Source organism: Vulpes vulpes, chromosome 11, assembly GCF_048418805.1.
Source record: "Vulpes vulpes isolate BD-2025 chromosome 11, VulVul3, whole genome shotgun sequence".
In the NCBI taxonomy this organism is placed as follows: Eukaryota; Metazoa; Chordata; class Mammalia; order Carnivora; family Canidae; genus Vulpes; species Vulpes vulpes.
The window spans coordinates 23,655,705-23,672,437 of NC_132790.1; the positions used below are offsets into that span (position 1 = coordinate 23,655,705).

The 16,733-nt window shown below is 52.3% G+C and overlaps 1 protein-coding gene across 1 annotated transcript; it reads left to right on the forward strand.

Annotated features, from left to right (window-relative positions):
- Nucleotides 1-4,592: 4,592 nt before the first annotated feature.
- RHOG (ras homolog family member G) lies at nucleotides 4,593-16,175 on the forward strand. Its single transcript, XM_072725814.1, has 2 exons — nucleotides 4,593-4,717; nucleotides 14,938-16,175. The coding sequence occupies exon 2, from the start codon at nucleotides 15,006-15,008 to the stop codon at nucleotides 15,579-15,581; it is 576 nt and encodes a 191-aa protein (XP_072581915.1). The 5' UTR covers nucleotides 4,593-4,717; nucleotides 14,938-15,005; the 3' UTR covers nucleotides 15,582-16,175.
- Nucleotides 16,176-16,733: the final 558 nt, after the last annotated feature.

Here is a 16,733-nt window from a genome sequence, read left to right on the forward strand (position 1 = left end):
GCCCTGCCTGGGAGGAGGGATTCTCCTAGGAGATAGGGCAAGCCCCTTCCCCTTCCTCCCCTCATTAGTTAGTTCCTCAGAGGGAATCAGGAACAATGGATCAGAGGACGCAACTCTAGAACTCTGTTGTGTTTGTCACTTCCCCTGTTTGTTCTTTTTGCTATCTCCTGTCTTGCTCATCATCTTCCCATGTCACAAAATAGGACATCAGGCTTGTCTTTGGGGGTAGCAATGAAGAAGAGTAATGAAGGGGAGGGGCAGGCTGAGAGAGGGAGCACCAGGGAATCAAGAGGAGCCCCATCAGAGACAAAGGAAAACTCAGATTTAGGGTTAGTCTGAAGAGGCTGAGACTGGGACTGAACAGAAAGAAGACCCTTGTGAGCCACTGGTGAGCTATAGGAGATGGTGTTTATGCACACCAGGCTAGGAAGACCTCTTTGGAAGACAGGAGGGCAGAGGTGAAATCATTTCAAGGCTTTTTTTTCCTCCTCCTTTCTGTCTCTGCCCTGCTCTTTTAGGGGCACCAAGTCATGGGCATATGAGAAATTAATGTTGTTGTACCCTAGGCAATCGGCTAGAGCATTCTATTTGCATTCTCTCATTTAATCCTCACAGTCCCACAAAGCCCGTAGTATTATCATTCCCATTTTAAAATGGAACTACATAGCTCCGCTCTGTGATCTTACAGCACATAATCACCTGTTTAAGATCTATCTCCCTTGCTAGTTACATCAGAATAGGGACTTATCTATGTTTTCACCGCTGCGTCATTGGCATGTGACATTATGCTTAGTCCAGAGGTTTTCAATAAATACGGGTTCAGGGAATGAATGAAAGTTCATGTGACTTACCAAAGGCCACGATGAAAGTGGCACAAATGGGATTTGAATCCTGGACTGTCTGACTTCAGAACCTGTCTGATCTCTCTGTTTTACCCCCCAAAAGTACTTTCATACTTTGTCTCACTTCTAAAGGTCCCAGGGGGTGTTCTTGCTTCTCAGCTGCTTGTAAGCACAAACATACACCACCTACCAAGAGCTCACCTATTCAGAGAAAGTGAGCGAGAGAGTAGGAAGAAGAAACAGCCCTTTGGGTCCTGAGACCTCTTCCTACACTTTTCAGCTAAGCATCTTAGCATCTTCCTCCTCTAAAAGGCCTTTGCAGACAGTCCCATCCCACTGCCTGTCTCCCACTCTTCTATTCTTAGTGGCCCATCCTATATCTGTGCCATACAAGTGGCTCTAAGTCACCTGGCCTCTCATGGTTCTACACATATCAATGCTTTATTATGGCAATTTTATTCCACAGATGACTCTGAAGACAAATGGATGCTTAGGCCTGCCTGTGCTGGGTCCAGTGGATGAACACAAGGATGAATCAGACACAACCTCAAAGAACTTATAGTCAGTGGGGGAGACAGATACAATTAACTAGAGCACAAAGCAAGATGACCTAAATGGTTTTAAAGAAAATGCTATATACATAAACCTTAATTGCCTAATTATTATTCTAAAGAGTGTATCATAGAAAGTCAGAGCTCAAAGGTATTATCTGATTTAACCCTTGTTTTCCAGTGAAGGAGTCTGAAACCCAGATAAGAGTGAGGCCTAGGGTAAAGTTTCAGTAGCCAGTCTGGCTGAGCCAAGACTAGACTTCAGGTCCTCTGAAGCACAGCGCAGGGCTCTTTCTTCCTCCTCTGGTATCTTCACATGTAGCAGGCCCATATCCCACCAGACCATGAAATCCTCGAGGCCAAGTCAGGTTCTCCCACCTAAGCAAGCTGAACTGGGGCCATGCATGCCCAAGACCAAGGGCTTTGGAAATTCAGTCTGACTCCATGCTGCCAATCCAGCATTTTGGTCTACTGTGTATAATGTGCACCCTACTCTTACTCTCCTACTCTACTCTTACTCTTGTGCAGCTCCCAAAGTTGATTTTTTAATTTTTTTTGCAAGAAACTTTTTAAAAATCAGCTCTTGGGGCACCTAGGTGGCTCAGTCTGTTGAGCCTCTAACTCTTGGCTGGAGCTGTAATCTCAGGTGATGAGATCAGCCTGTGTAGGGGGCTCTATGCTCAGCACAGAGTCTGCTTAGCATTGTCTTTTCCTCTCCCTTTGTTCCTCCCCCTCGTGCACTCTCTCTCTCTCTCAAACAAATAAGTCTTAAAAAAAAAAAAAAAGTTCTTTATCCAGAATAGCAGTATATAAATCAGATAAAAGCAAAATAACTCTGGTTGAAGGGAAGGGAGGCCAGAGCCCCACTACTTTCCTCCCTTCAAATCCTGGGAGGGGAACTCTAGGAACTCAGCTCAAAAACCTTTGTTCTGAGACATAATTTTTAATGGCTTCTAGAAGCTGCTTTAGTATGTACTCCTCCACTGAACCCTGTCTTTTATGGAAACTCACATTGCTTTCTTCATCATCAAACGCCAAGCACCAGCCAGCCAGGTGTTCCTAGTAGGGTATAGAGTGGCATCAGATTTTCCTTTTGTCTTTCCTGCTCTCCTCTTCTCCACAGAGAGGAGTTTGTCCCAAGTGCTATGGGGAGGGAGGACAGAGACCCAAACTCCACCTAGGAGGATCAGGACAAGCTTCCCCAGAAAGCTCATAGAGAATGAATTCACCTACTCAGTCATCTACCAGCTTGACTCTGACAGAGGCTCTATTTTGTTGTCCTATACCATACCCTCTAGCCATGTGTACTGTTGAGCACTTGAAATATGTCTAGTCAAAATTCAGATGTAGTGTGAGTATAAAACAACACATAGCAGATTTCAAAGCCTTAGTACAAAAAAAGAATGTAAAATACCCTATTCATTTGTATAGTGAATAATTTTTATAGTGGTTACATGTTGAATGATCCCATTTTAGATATAGTGGGCTGAGTAAAACATATCATTAAAATTAATTTTACCTGTTTCTTTTTACTTTTTAAAAAATGTCATCAATAGAATATTTTAAGTTACATGTGTAGCTTACATTATTTTCATTAGACAGCACCGGGAGAGACTATCAACCGCATGGCAGAGGTGGGGTGGGTGTATCTGTGTTGTGGGAGGAAGGGTGATGGCAACCACGCAGGGAGTAGTCCTTTGGGGCCGAATTGTGAAAGTCTGAGTGGATTTCGCCTGGCAATCAATACAGGAAAGAAGGCACGGCCGAGGGAATAGAAGGGGCAAAGACCCAAAGATGTGGGCAGACGTGTTGTGTTTAGGAAACTTATTCTTGGGATCCCTGGGTGGTGCAGCGGTTTGGCGCCTGCCTTTGGCCCAGGGCGCGATCCTGGAGACCCGGGATCGAATCCCACGTCGGGCTCCCGGTGCATGGAGCCTGCTTCTCCCTCTGCCTGTGTCTCTGCCTCTCTCTCTCTCTCTCTCTCTGTGACTATCATAAATAAATTTAAAAAAAAGGAAACTTATTCTTATAGCATGATTTTTTTTTTTTTAAGGCGTTCGTTGAATGTTTACTTTGAGCCGGCACCAATAGCAGGCCTTTTACATCCATTCTCATGTTATCTCCCCTCCACAGGACGAAGGAGAGGTCATTCTATTTTACCAAAGATAGAACTGAGGCTCAGAAGGTCACGCTATTTTATTCTTCCTTTTTATCTGGAAAGCCTCTTGGAGACAGGTTGCCTGTCCGAAACGCCTCTCCGTTTTCCTCCACGGCACCCAGCACGGAGCTGTCCACGTGGTAGGCGCTCAGAACGCCTGGGTGGAGCGGAGGGAGGCCGTCCGCCCCTCTGGAGCCGTCCGAGCTCCCGAGCAGCACCGGGGAGCAGAAGCACCAGAGGGCGCCCACGAGCCCGTCCACCCAGCTGTCCCCGGGGCGCCGGCGGGATCCTGGGCCCGGGTGCCGCCCTGCAGCCCTAAGCGGCGGCGCGTCGGGCGGCGGGGAGGGAGAGGGCGAGGGGAGCCCGGCGTCCTCCGCTCGCCCGCCCGCCCCGCCCCCTCTCCTCCCCAGGGCCCAGGCGCACCGAGCAGCCGGTTGCGGAACGACGACACGACATCCTGTTTTTGGGGCCCGCGGCTCCGTCGGCGCCTCTGCTGATCTTGTCTTTCCCCGGGTGCTGACGCCAGCTCCCCTGCCCCCAGTCTCCGCACCCTCCCCAGGGGTCTGGGGCCTTCCCACTGCTGAATCACCACCACTGCGCGCTCCGCTGGGGCTGGGGCTGGGGCTGGGGCTGGGGCAGGGGTGGGGACTGCCCCAGCCGGACCCACTCCGGCCAACCCGCAGGCTGGGCCAGCGCTCCATCCCTGGGCTTGACCGGGGCGCCCACCCGGGGCGCCGGTTCTCAGCATCTTCCCGCGGAGCGTGGGTGGGGGCAAGATACGGGGAGGGGGACAAAAGCTTGGGGCCCCGGCTACGGCCTCTCCTGGGTGGGGTGGCGCGGAGGAGACGGGCAGGACGGACCTTAGGAGGCCTGACTCAGGGGCCTCCGAGGCAGAGGGCCGGGGTTAGGGAGCCCGGGGCCCGACCCCGGACCGCGCCGGCCAGGTGCTGGGGTGGGGAGACCCCGGCCGGGGGCCCGGGCCTTGCGCACTTCCCGGTCCGGCCCGCCCCGCCCCGCCCCGCCCCGCGCCCCGCCCCGCCCCGCGCCCCGCCCCGCCCCGGCCGGCCCGCCCCCCCCACTTCCTCCGGCCTCCCGCTCTCACTTCCTTCTCGAGCCCGGAGCCGCTGCCGCCGCCCCCAGCTCCCCCGCGGCGGGGAGGGCACCAGGTGAGGCCCGGCGCGGGCCGGCGGGCCGGGGGGCCGGGGGGCCGGGGGGCCGGGGGCGGGGGAGGGGCAGGGGGAGCGCGGCCGGCGGGGACTGCGCGCGGGCGCGGGCGCGGGCGCGGGCCGGGGAAGTTCGCTTGCGGGAGGCGGCGGGCGGGAGCTTCTCGGCTCTCCGCGAGCTGGGCGGGCGCGGCCGGCCGGGCGGGCGGGCGGGCGGGCGGGGCGGGGAGCCGGCCCCCGCGAGCCGGCGGCGGTGCTGTGACGGTGGGTTTCTGTCCCGAGGGAGGCGGCACCGCGGAGGTGGGAGAGTCCCCGGCTCCGAGAGAAAAGTCTCTGAAGTGGAAGAGCTCGGAGCTGGGCGATGGGATTCAGGGGTGGGGTGACCTCGAAAGGGGAGGGGGTGTCCCAAATTGCGTGAAGGAAGGGGGCCCTGGGCTGCAGAGAAGGTGCTCCCCTCCGCTCGGCAGTTGTGACACTTGCAAGGTTGGAGGTTGGAGGGGGGCGGTGTCTGGGGCCCTCGAAGCCCTGGACTGCGGGGACAGAGCTCCCTCCCTGCAAGTGCCAATCCGGACCCGCATTCGCAGGCTGCAGTCCAAGGTCCTGTGCACTCAGGGGAGGGCAGGGAGGGGGGAGCCCCGCCAGTCGCAGTCTCGCTCTCTATGCCTGTTTTTCTGACGCCCAACCTCTCCATTCCTGGAATGAAGCAACAGGTATTTAGTTGGCAAACATCTCTGTGCCTGGCTGGCCAGGGCCTGGCCTCGCTCTTTGGGGGGTAAACTGAGGAAGAAGAGGGCCTGGTCTTGTGACTAGCGGTGGAAGGACTCTCATTCAGGGGTGCTGATAGTCCCTGACAAGGTGGCATCGCTGAGATGGGGGCTATTTTGAGGGGATGAGAGAATAGACCTTCTGGGTGGCAGTGCCAGCTCTGGCCTTGGGAAATAATTGGGAGCATCTCCTATTCCCCCACCCAATCGTTAGTCCCTAAATTCTATATTCTCATTTCTCTTCCTCCATTCCTTCTTCAGGCCCTATCTGCAAACACTCCATCACCCTCTTCTTGCATCCTCTGTAGTCTTTCACCTAAACACACTGTCATGCCCAGGTCCTGTCCTGTCACCTGCCCTGCCCCTCTGTCCACCTCTGTTCCCTGCAGCCTCCCCACCTCCCTTCCTTGCCCCCCTACTGGTTCCCAAACACATATCCACCCTCTTGCTTCTTCCACCTTTCGTCACTTCTCTTAATCTCCCTGTCTCCTTCCCTTTCAGCCACTTATCTCTGGCTTTGGGGTCCAGAACTTTGGTGAGTTTGAGAGCCTTTTCAGATCTCCCGACCTCAGAGAGACAGGCTACAACCTCCCAGTGATAAAGATGATTAAAGGGCTGGAAAACTTTTCTTTATGTGTATTTGCCTGGGATTGTCAATGTGTCTATGTCTTTATCTCTTGGAGACAAAATAACTGCCCTCAGCCTTGAGAGGGCCCAGGGCAGGGGAAACCAGCAGAATGAAGGGAACCTGCAGTGGGTGAGGTTGTGGTTAGGCAGGAGGAAGCAGTCTGTAGCAGTAAGGGTAGAGTGACACAGGAATAAGACTGGTGAGTGAGGCCGTGGGAAATCAAATCACCCAAACCCTTGGGTGCTTAACCAAGAGGCCAGGTATAGAGGCTGGGAGAGAGCCTGAAGGCCCCTGATTCCAGTGCTTGCTTGTTCCTACACCACCTGTTAGGGAAAATGGGATGAGGTCAGCTAGGTGTGGTGGAAGGAAAGGGAGAGGACAAAGGCAGGATTCTGGAGGGAAGACTAGATAGCTGGTCTAACTTAAGTCTTTACTGTTTTAGTTAAGGAGAAGGAAGTAAGGCAGAAGTGTCTGCCCCGTCTTCCCTCCTTCCTTCTGGGGCCTGCCCAGCCTGGGAACTCACGTGCCCTGGCTGCATCAGGGTCTCCGTGACAAGTCCTCTGCCGACCCTCTGCCTTCAGGCATTGTTAATTTTCCCCTTCTCATCCAGGACCCTACTCCCTGTGTTTCAGGAGTTCCTCTCGAGTTTAACTTCAGTCCAGCTTGGCTCTACGTGCTCTTGTCCCCATTCTAAAGCTCCTTCCTCAAGTCTTTGGGAAGCATGCTGAGAGATCCTGCCTCTCCACCTCAAGTCTACTGTATTCATTTCTCCCCATTAGAAAAAAAAGAGAAGTGGAGGGGAACTTTTTTGGGATTCCCAAGCACAACTAGATTTAAGAGCTAACCCGGTTCCTCATTCTAGCCTTTCCCCCTTCTCCCGTGAATTGTCCCTTCTTCCACCGTATCTCCTACTGTCGCTCTGGGAGGTACAGGCGGTTCCACTCCAGGAGGAAATCCCAGGAACCTGCAAAAAATTCCAGCTCAGAGAAGGATGTGCATGCAAGGCACTTTTTCAGCATCGTGGCTCATTAAAAAACCATCCAGGAGTTCTGACTCCCCACCAGCCAAACCAGTACTTATTTGAGGAAGAAATGGCTAATGTGAGATTGTCACAGATCCTGGTTGGGAATCTAGGATATGGAGAGTTGTTTCTGGCCAAATGTTAGGTCAGATGAAGTGGCCGAGGTGAGCTTTTAGGAGGTTATAGCAGGAAGATATGAGAAGTTGTAGCTATAATGAGACAATTGGGAAGATATTAGAATGGGAATAGCTGGGCAGCTGGGAAGAAGGTGGGGGCCTGGGCCCAGAATGAAGACCTCTCCCTCCATACACAGTGTAGACCCATTAGTAGTGAGGCTTGAGGGGGTCTGTGAGGAGGGAAACCAAAGACAAAGAAAGCCTGGGCCGCCTCCCCAGAACAGATTGGTTTTCCTGTCTAGGGTCTAGCTTCCTCTTTTGTCCTCCTGTCATGGGCGGAGGACATCTCCCCAGGAGCTAGAGCTTATAGAGGGAGCTTCTCAATTGGGGCAGACTAGGGTGGCTGTCTGTCCACTAGTATCAGTTCTAGATCATGGACAGCCTCATGTTGGCTAGACATGAGAGCCAGGGAACTTGGAAGCAGAATGGGTTCAGGCATCAACCTAATCCCTTTGGCCCGTTTCCTGAAGGAATAAAACCATTGTAGGGTCATCCTAAGTGAGGCCAGAAACATGGGCCCATTCCCAGGCCAGAGTAACAGTTCTCAACTTTTCTTTGTGGAAGTCACATCAGGCTGGAGGTTAAGAGACCCAGGTCCTTGTCCTGCATTTGCTCCCAAATCTGTATAACCCTGGTCAACTTTGTCTCTTGTGGCTCAGCTCCAACAATAGGAGTTGCCTGTTAATACCTCTAATGAGCATAGAGAATACTGAGAATTCTAAGTCTCTTTCCCCTAAGGGGCTCCTCGTAGCAGAACCCCCCCCCCCCCCCCCACACACACACACACTCTGGGCCCTCCTGTCTCATGCCAGCCTTGATCTGACAGGCCTCAGTAGTCTCTATCTATTCAGCAATGGGACCTGTGGCTCCTTTCCCCCAAAGCACAAGGATTCCTACGGGTTGAAAGAAGAGAATTTGGCAGAATGTCGGGGATTATCCCAGGGGGCAGCGATATGGGGGGAGTACCCTCTGCCCTGTTCCAGCTCTGCCCCACTGACAGTGGAAAATCGATGCCGGAGTTTCCTCCCTGATGTGTTTTTCCCTTGTGGAAACCCCCTCAGAGCTGGGGCGGGGCTGAAGGGACAGGGCGGCCCTGGGTCTCTCTGTGGGTATTTTCAGGTGGGGGAGGCAGGATTGGGAGGATGGCATTTCTGTACAGCATCGTGTGAAATGAGCAAAGGCAAAGGAAGTGCCACCTCACAGGCCTTTCATGGGGCCCCGGGACTGCTGAGCTGCTGTGAAGCCTGTGTAGTGGGGAGGAGGAAGCAAGTGTTGGAGCCTTCCTCTGTGCCGCCTTGTGGGGGAGGGGCAGCCTCCTCAGCTCCCCCACCCAGAGCCGCCCTGGCCCTGGGGCTCACCCTTTGAGGAGCACCCCAGGTGCTAGAATGGGAAGGAAGGGAACTGGGCCTTAGTGAAAGGGTCCCAGCCCCACAGAGCCTTCCCAGCTACAGCTGTCTTGTCTCCTTCTCCTTCCTGCCCCTACCAGGTAGAGTCAACTCTCTTTGCCTCTTACCCTGCTGCCCTGCAGGATCCTCTGCAGGGGCTAACGGGTGAAGAATAGCAAGAAGTGGAGAGTTCTTCAGCATATATTGTTGTTTTTTTTTTTTTAAGGCTGGGAACTAGGCTCTCCTGGGTTCTGTCCCCGCTGATGGGGAGAAGGGGAAGAATGAGAGAGACTCAGCCCTTGGCCTGGTCCCAGCCCCGCATTGACCTCATGTCTCCCCCCCAGCTTCCTCCTCCTAGCCCAGCTGCAGCCAGCTGCAGCCCCTTTGAGCCTTTTCATATCACCTCTCCACCTCTCCTTCAAAACCAACAGACTTGAAGAACTTCTGAAGCCATTTCCAATACTAACCCTGACCCTTAACGTCATCCTTCTGATGTTACCACTTCTTAGCTTTATCAGGATCACTTTTCCTGCCCATCTTCCTCATCACCTCTGGGCCCGCTGTGCCTGCATCCCCCACCCCACACCCTCACCCCTCCAGGCTCAATCTAGCCTGTGTGTTCATCACTCTGAATTCTACCCCACAGAGGAAGTCGGAAGTTGGTTACCCTTGTCTTATGTCTCCTGGGCATGGAGGCTCTTCCTTGTTCCCAGAATCGAAGTCTGGATTGATGGGGGAGGAGATGTGTGTCAGCCTGCAGCTTTTGCTCAGCCCTCTGCTGGGCTTCTGGAAGTAAGCAGGGTGGACTTACCTCCGCATGAGGCATCCAGTTCAGTACCGTGAATAGTTCAGACAGTGCTGGGGAAGGTAGGGCAGGAGAAGGGGTTGCTTTGGTGCCTCAGAGAAGCTGGGGAACAGAACTGGACCCTGGAAGACACAGAGGCTCTGAAGTCAGGAAACAGAATTCTAGAAAGAGGAACTCCCATGTGCAAAGACATGAGGGATGCATCAAGTTTATTCATTTATTTACTGATAACCACAGTGTGCTGTGCTCAGCCTAAGGAGACAGATCAACTAGGACCTTGCCCTCTAGACCCTCCCAGTCTAGTGACTAGAGATAAGATTCAGATCAGCCTTCTTGTGATGCAAGATAGTATGTACCTGCGAGAGAAACAGAGAGGAGACCTGGGAGGGGATAAGTCATTTGGGATTTGGGTGATTTACAAAAACTTTCCTAAAGGAAGTGGGAAGAGTACTTGGCTCCGGAGGACCAAGGTTAGAGGTACACACAGGAGTGAGGAGGGGGATTGGAGGAATGAAATGGGGGAGAAATGCTAGATTCCCACAGGGACCGGAAGTATTGCTGCTTGATGTGTTTTGGGGAAGAGTTTGTGGAGGCTGCCTGTAGAGGATCGGGGTGCTGTGGCCAGAGCTTAGAACAGAATGCCCACTGACGGATCTTAGTTAGAATGAGTTTCAGGAAGGGGTGTAGAAGGGGAGCCCCGTGTCAGGGACACAGGTTAGGAGGCTGCAGTAAGTCCCCATTGCTTCCATGCTCCCCCATCTCTTAACAGCCCATTTCTCCCCTCCCCCACTCCCAGTTGGGACACTTCCCCTGCTGTAACGGCCACGGAGATCTGGCAATCGGGCAATCTGCTGCTTCCTTTCCCTCCCCCATTCTGGGCCTGCCTGGGCCACACCCCAAGACCAGGTCCCAGTGGGTGCAAGCTGAGCTCCAGAGACCACATTCAGACAGGATTTACTCCCCATGAGCTGTGTTCCTTGCAGGAGCCAGGTCAAGCTGGTAGTAGGAGGAGGGATTTTTGCCTATCACAGTCAGAGCTTTTGGCTATGGGGTTATTTATCATCCAATTCTGGGCTTGAGGCATCTATCCAGATCTCAGTAATGGGGGCAAAAGCAAGCCCATCAGAAGGCAGTGGCTGCACACTATACTTCCCTCTTCTGTGGGGGCAGTCAGGAGAAGCTCAAGCTGCTGTTTTGGGGGGAGGGGGCATCCACAAGCTAGGAAACTTACATATGACTCTTGGAGAAAAGTTAAACAGAGCCAGAGAAGGGTTAAAAGAGGTGGCCATGCTATGGACTCCTGAGACTGTCAGACTGAAGCTAGGTCTGGAGGCAGGAAGATGTAAGAGTGGTGAGGGGAGCAGCATACAGAAGGGCAAGAGAAAAAAGCTCAGAGGCAAGAGTGAGCCTGGCTTGTTTACAGAGGACAGGGAAGATCCCTCTGGAGCAGGGAGCCGGAAACTCAGGAAAACTCACATTTGCAACTTATCTACTTTGTATTCATCTATTGCATTTAATCCTTCTAACAACCTGGTAAGGTTGGTGCTATTATTTAGGTCCTAAGTGGCAAAACTAGGATTTAAACCTAGATCTATCCAACTCCAAAACCCCTACCAGATTATGAAAAACCCTAAAGGTGAGGGAACAGGCAGGATCTGAATTAAGGTGAGAATATAAAGTCAGAATAAGTCATACTTTGGCTGATACTGTACAGATTTGCAAACATTAACTTATTTACTAAACAGAAATCCTTTAAAAAAAAAAAAAAAAGCGTCACCTAGTGAATAAGCCACAGATGATCCCTGACCCAGGTCTGGATGTTTGGCCTCTGTAGCACTGACTGTCCCTTCTTATGTGGCACAGGTTAGACCCTACCTTGTAGCATGTGCCCTCCTTAAATGACCTGCGGGAACTTACTTGACACAGCTCAGACCATAGGATTTCAGAGAAAACAGTTGTCCTGGGAAAGAGGCTAAGAGTCTGAGCTAGACCTGAGTAGAGAAAATTGGACTGATGCCAAAACTCAGGCACCTGCATACTCAGTGCTTTCTGCCTCTTGGGATGAACAGCATTGCTTTTGTAACCTCTTGTATGCATAGCACTTCCCAGTTTACAAAGCACATTCATTCCCATGTTTGGGGATCCTCACTCCTGCCCTTTGAGGCAGGGAGGGCAAGTACTGTTGTTCCTATTGTACAGATGAAGAAACTGAGACTCCAGGGAGGGAAGTGACTTACTTGCTTAAGGCCTCTATGACAGCTAGTAAAGGATCATTTGGAGGCAGTGGAACACATTGAGGAAAACATGGGACGTAGGATTATAAAACTGGGGTTTATATCCTGGCTTCCAGGCTAATGAGCTGTGTGAATGTGTTGGGTTCCTTTAAGTTTGTTCCCTAATCTATAAATTAGGAATATTACCCATAGGTAGGTAGAAGGATCAAATAACGATATCACATGACCTATAAGAGGTTGTACCATGTGAGTGTTTTTGACCAAGGGGCAGAGTCACCAGGTGAGCCTTAAGAGGTCAAATTCATTTATCTAGTGCTCCTGGCTCTATACTACACGGCTTCTGCTTTGCCCTGTTTCTGGACACTACCTCACTCATGATCCTTTTCCGGTGTCAGTCCCTGTTCCCTTGCCAGCCCGGAAGCCACCCCGTCCCTCCCAGCTTCTTTGAGGGCTGATTTACCGATTGCTGGTTGATAACCCCTCCCTAGAGAGCTCCCTGGAGCCTGCTACACTTCCAGTCTCTTGGGCCTTGTGACTGCTGGCCAGAGTTCCCTCCTCGTCTTCCTGCCTGGGCCAGCTCAGTGTTGGGCTGGTAGGGGAAGAGTTCCCAATCACACAGCCACACCCACTCCCCTGCTCTGTGTGGAACTGAAGATTTACAAGCCCAAGAGTCTTGCTCTCAAAATGCCAGTCTCCCAGATAATCTTGTGGACACAAGAAATGGCCCTTTTTTCCTACCCTAAAAAACTGATTGCTCCTTTCCCCAGGGAAGGAGTCACAGAATCCTAAGAATGAATGTGCCCTAACTTGCCCCAGTGTGCCCAGGCCTTAGGCATTTCCTGACTCTGCCCTCCCACCCCAACCCTGTGCTCCTAGGGGGCCTTTCCTACCTCCGTCATCCTATCCTCTGCTCCCAGGGCTCTTGACTCATTTCATCTACCTAGTACCCCTGTCACAGGCATCTTTCTCCCCCATTTCATGGATTGGGACACTGAGGCCCAGAGAGGGTAAGTGCCTCATGCTTGGTTGCAGTGGGTCAGCAGCAGAACAGAGCTAGGGCACAGACTCAGGTTAGGTCTCTTCACTTCCAGTCTGGGGTTCTCTCCACTGCCCTAGGGGGCCCTTATTTCCTTCCCAGACCCATTCCCAAGGTTCTCTATCCTCTCTCCTGAGATTGAACACATACTTATTCATGCAAGTAAGACTGAAATATTTTTAATGCCCAGAGAGGCCACCCTACAGAGTGAAGCCATTTCCCTCCAAGCTGGTCCCAGGGACCATCCCTGGGTCCTATGCAGATCCCATACCACCAGAATTCCTTTTCTATTTCCCAATGGGAGATTCCTTCCCCGCTCTCCCCATTTAGTTTTTGAGGCTTCTGAACCAATGATCGAGAGGTCCAGCTGGGGGTAAGGGGTTCTCGGACCAGGGTATAGTTTGTATAAAGTGAAATGGGGAAAATGGGCCAGTGGTGATGGTGTTTGGGTGGAACAAGAGATACTTAAGAGATTGGGTGTGTCTAAAACAAGGCTGTCTCCTCCCAGGGAGTAGGGACCTGGTTGTGGGAGAGAGTCAGGGAAAGGAAGTCACATACTAGCCAGAAAAAGTCCCCCATGGCTGAGAGGAAGTAGCCAATGAGAGGAGGAATCTTGCCACAGCAGTATAAATAATCACAGGGTTTCCGGAAGCTCTGCTCTGTTCCAGAACTTAGAAGAGCAGTTCCTCACACCAAAGCCCTGTGAACTGCAGGGAGGACTAGGGTGATGGCTGGAGCTGGGATTTCTCATACTTACTCCACCAATAATTATAGCAGCCTATGTATTTGGCATTTCCTATGTGCCATACCTCATGCCAAACACTTTCTTCATGTTCAGTCATTTCATTCTCTTGGCAGTTCTAACACAACAGGCAAGATTATTCCCATTTCACAGATGAGAAATTTGAGACTCAGGAAACTTAAATATGTTGCCCAAGATCAAACATGACTGGTTGGTGGAGCTGTGATTAGAATCCCTGGCCAGTCTGATATCAGCATGTATTTCTCAGTGATAGTGCTTTAATGGCACTATGTTCTCTTAAGAGTCTGGAAGCTTCTGAAATTTTTCAGAGGCACATGCCATGATCTCAGGAAAAGGACGTACCATTAACAGGGAAATCAAATATTTGTTTTCCTCTTCTGTCCAACCCTCTTGCCTGAGCTTGGAGGACCTACCTCCACCCCATCAGGGGCCTTGAGAGAAGATGCTGATGTCTGGGAGCCACAGCCTCTGCCTTATTCATCATTACATACCAGATTCCAGACCAAATCCCAACCCTGGCTCAGTCTCCAGGATTCTCCTGCACGGAGTTGCCAGATAGGGTTTACTGTGCTTATAAGAGTTATGAGGTCAGCTCTCCCTCCTTCTCCCCACCCCTCAGGCACCCGGGAATTGAGATAGGGCAGCTGTCTAGAGAATTGTGCTCCTTACTCAGCAGGTTTCTCATTGTGCCTTTTGGTTTGCACTCAGTAGCTAAGATGTCCGGTCTGGACTTAAAACATCAGTGCACTGGGCAGGGTGGGCCCTGAGTTGGTAGAGGCTGCACCCGTGGCTACATCTCAAAGTGACCTGGGACAGCTGCTGTGTGCCAGAACCTCTCTGTAGTCTACTCAGTGGGAGGGGTCCCCATCTGGTGGAGAATCTGGTAGATCCTATACTTATGTACCTCACTTTTTGTGTCTATACTGCTTGGAGAAAAAAAAAAAAGGCAGCTAATACTTATTTTGACCCAAGGCACTGTTCTAAATGGCATAGATGTGTTAACTTACATAATCCTTATAACAACCCAAAAAGGTGGGTATTATTTTATACTCATTTTACAGATAAGAAAATGGAGGCTTAGGGGTTAAGTAATTTGTCCAGGGTCACACAGGTAGGAAATAGCAGAACCAGGATTTGACTTTATTCAGTCTGGTACCAGAACTTATTTGCTTCACATAATATATTACACATTATACTGCCATCCTCCATACATCTGAGCATCTTGGCTTGGTCTCAAGGCCTCTCTCATTGTATCATTTCTCTCTCTCTCTCTCTCTCTCTGTCTTCATGGGATTGCAGGATGGTGTCAGGTTGAGAGAACAGGAGCTGGTTTCCGTCCATGTGTTTCCATTCTTTCTCCCAGTCGGTAGAGTTCTCCCTAACCATGAGTGTCCCTTTAATCTGTCCATAGGTTACTGCATCCGGAGGGTCCCAGAAGGGGAAGGAGGCGTTGCCTCCACTGTAGCAGCTGCACCCACGATGCAGAGCATCAAGTGTGTGGTGGTGGGCGATGGGGCTGTGGGCAAGACGTGCCTGCTCATCTGCTACACAACTAATGCCTTCCCCAAGGAATACATCCCCACGGTGTTCGACAATTACAGTGCCCAGAGCGCAGTTGATGGGCGTACGGTGAACCTGAACCTGTGGGACACAGCGGGCCAGGAGGAGTACGACCGACTCCGCACACTCTCCTACCCTCAGACCAACGTCTTTGTCATCTGTTTCTCCATTGCCAGTCCGCCCTCCTACGAGAATGTGCGGCACAAGTGGCATCCAGAGGTGTGCCACCACTGCCCTGATGTGCCCATCCTCCTAGTGGGCACCAAGAAGGACCTGAGAGCCCAGCCTGACACCCTACGGCGCCTTAAGGAGCAGGGCCAGGCACCTATCACACCGCAGCAGGGCCAGGCCCTGGCCAAGCAGATCCATGCTGTGCGCTACCTCGAGTGCTCGGCCCTGCAGCAGGACGGCGTCAAGGAAGTGTTTGCTGAGGCTGTCCGGGCTGTGCTCAACCCCACGCCCATCAAGCGTGGGCGGTCCTGTGTCCTCTTGTGACCCTGGCACTCAGCTTGGAGGCTGCCCCTATCCCCCCACCAGTTGTGCCTTGGCGCCTTGTCTGCCCCCAGCTGTGCCTTAAGGACTAATTCTGGCACCCCTTGCCAGGGGGCTCCCTGAATGCCCTTTTCTCTGAATGCCTAATTCTCCCTACTGAAGCCCACAGGGAAGGGGGCTTTGGGCCCTGCCCCACTCTGCTTGGGAGTACCAGGTATCCCTGAGAGCTCACCCAGGCCGAGAGTGGATGACCCCTCTCCAAGAAGCCAACCTAAGTGCCCCTCCCCCATTTTCCCTACTGATCCAGCTTTCCACACAGATGTTGCTGCCTATTTTGGTGCCTTCTTTCAGGTTAGGAGCTCTCAGCTGTCCCTGACTTCTCCCTCGCTGCTCTTTGAACTGCTCCTCCCTCAAGATGCTCTCCCCCTTCCCTCCAAAGGAGCCACAGAATCCTGAGAAGATGAATGTGCCCTAACCTACCCCCATGTGCCCAGGCCTTATGCATTCGCTGACTGACTCAGCCTCCCCACCCTTCCCCAGGCTCCTGGGGGCCTTTCCTACCCCCATCAGCATCAATAAAACCTCCTGTCTCCAGTGGCCCTGGCTCCTCCCTGTGTGCTAGGCATTGGGGGTTGGGCAGGGGATGGGCATGGGCTAGGGCTCCCCAGAGACTGGGAGCCTTTTGTTTCCTGTAAAAGGGGACAGGAGACAATAGGCTTCATTGTGGTCCCCCCACCCCCCAATTTCCCTAACAAAGCTCTGGGCTCCCTTGGAGGGGCCAGTCTTGTGCTGGGCCCCAACCACAGATTCTGTAGTTGACTAGGATACAAAGTCTAAAAATCTCTGATCTAAGGCTCAGAAAGGAAGAGGTTGAGAGCCACCAGCCTGCAGGCAGGTGCTCACAGTCATGCATTTGAGAGCTGTTTGCTTACAGGTCTTTACTGACAGAGACTGGAAAAGCCTGTGCCTCAAACCAAGACTTCCAGTTACCCCAGCTACCAAGCCTAGAGTCATTACAGGGATAGCCCAGTCACTCCTACTCACTGAAATTGGGGCTTAGACCAGCCTTAAGGAGACTCCAGGCCTAAGGTAGGAAGCCACTTGGAATCACACCCTGCCATGGACCCTCCATCCTGGAGCCTGTCTCTCACCTCA

Coding starts and splice junctions, on each gene's coding strand:
- RHOG (XM_072725814.1), top strand. CDS start 15,006: ATGCAGAGCATCAAGTGTGTGGTGGTGGGCGATGGGGCTGTGGGCAAG.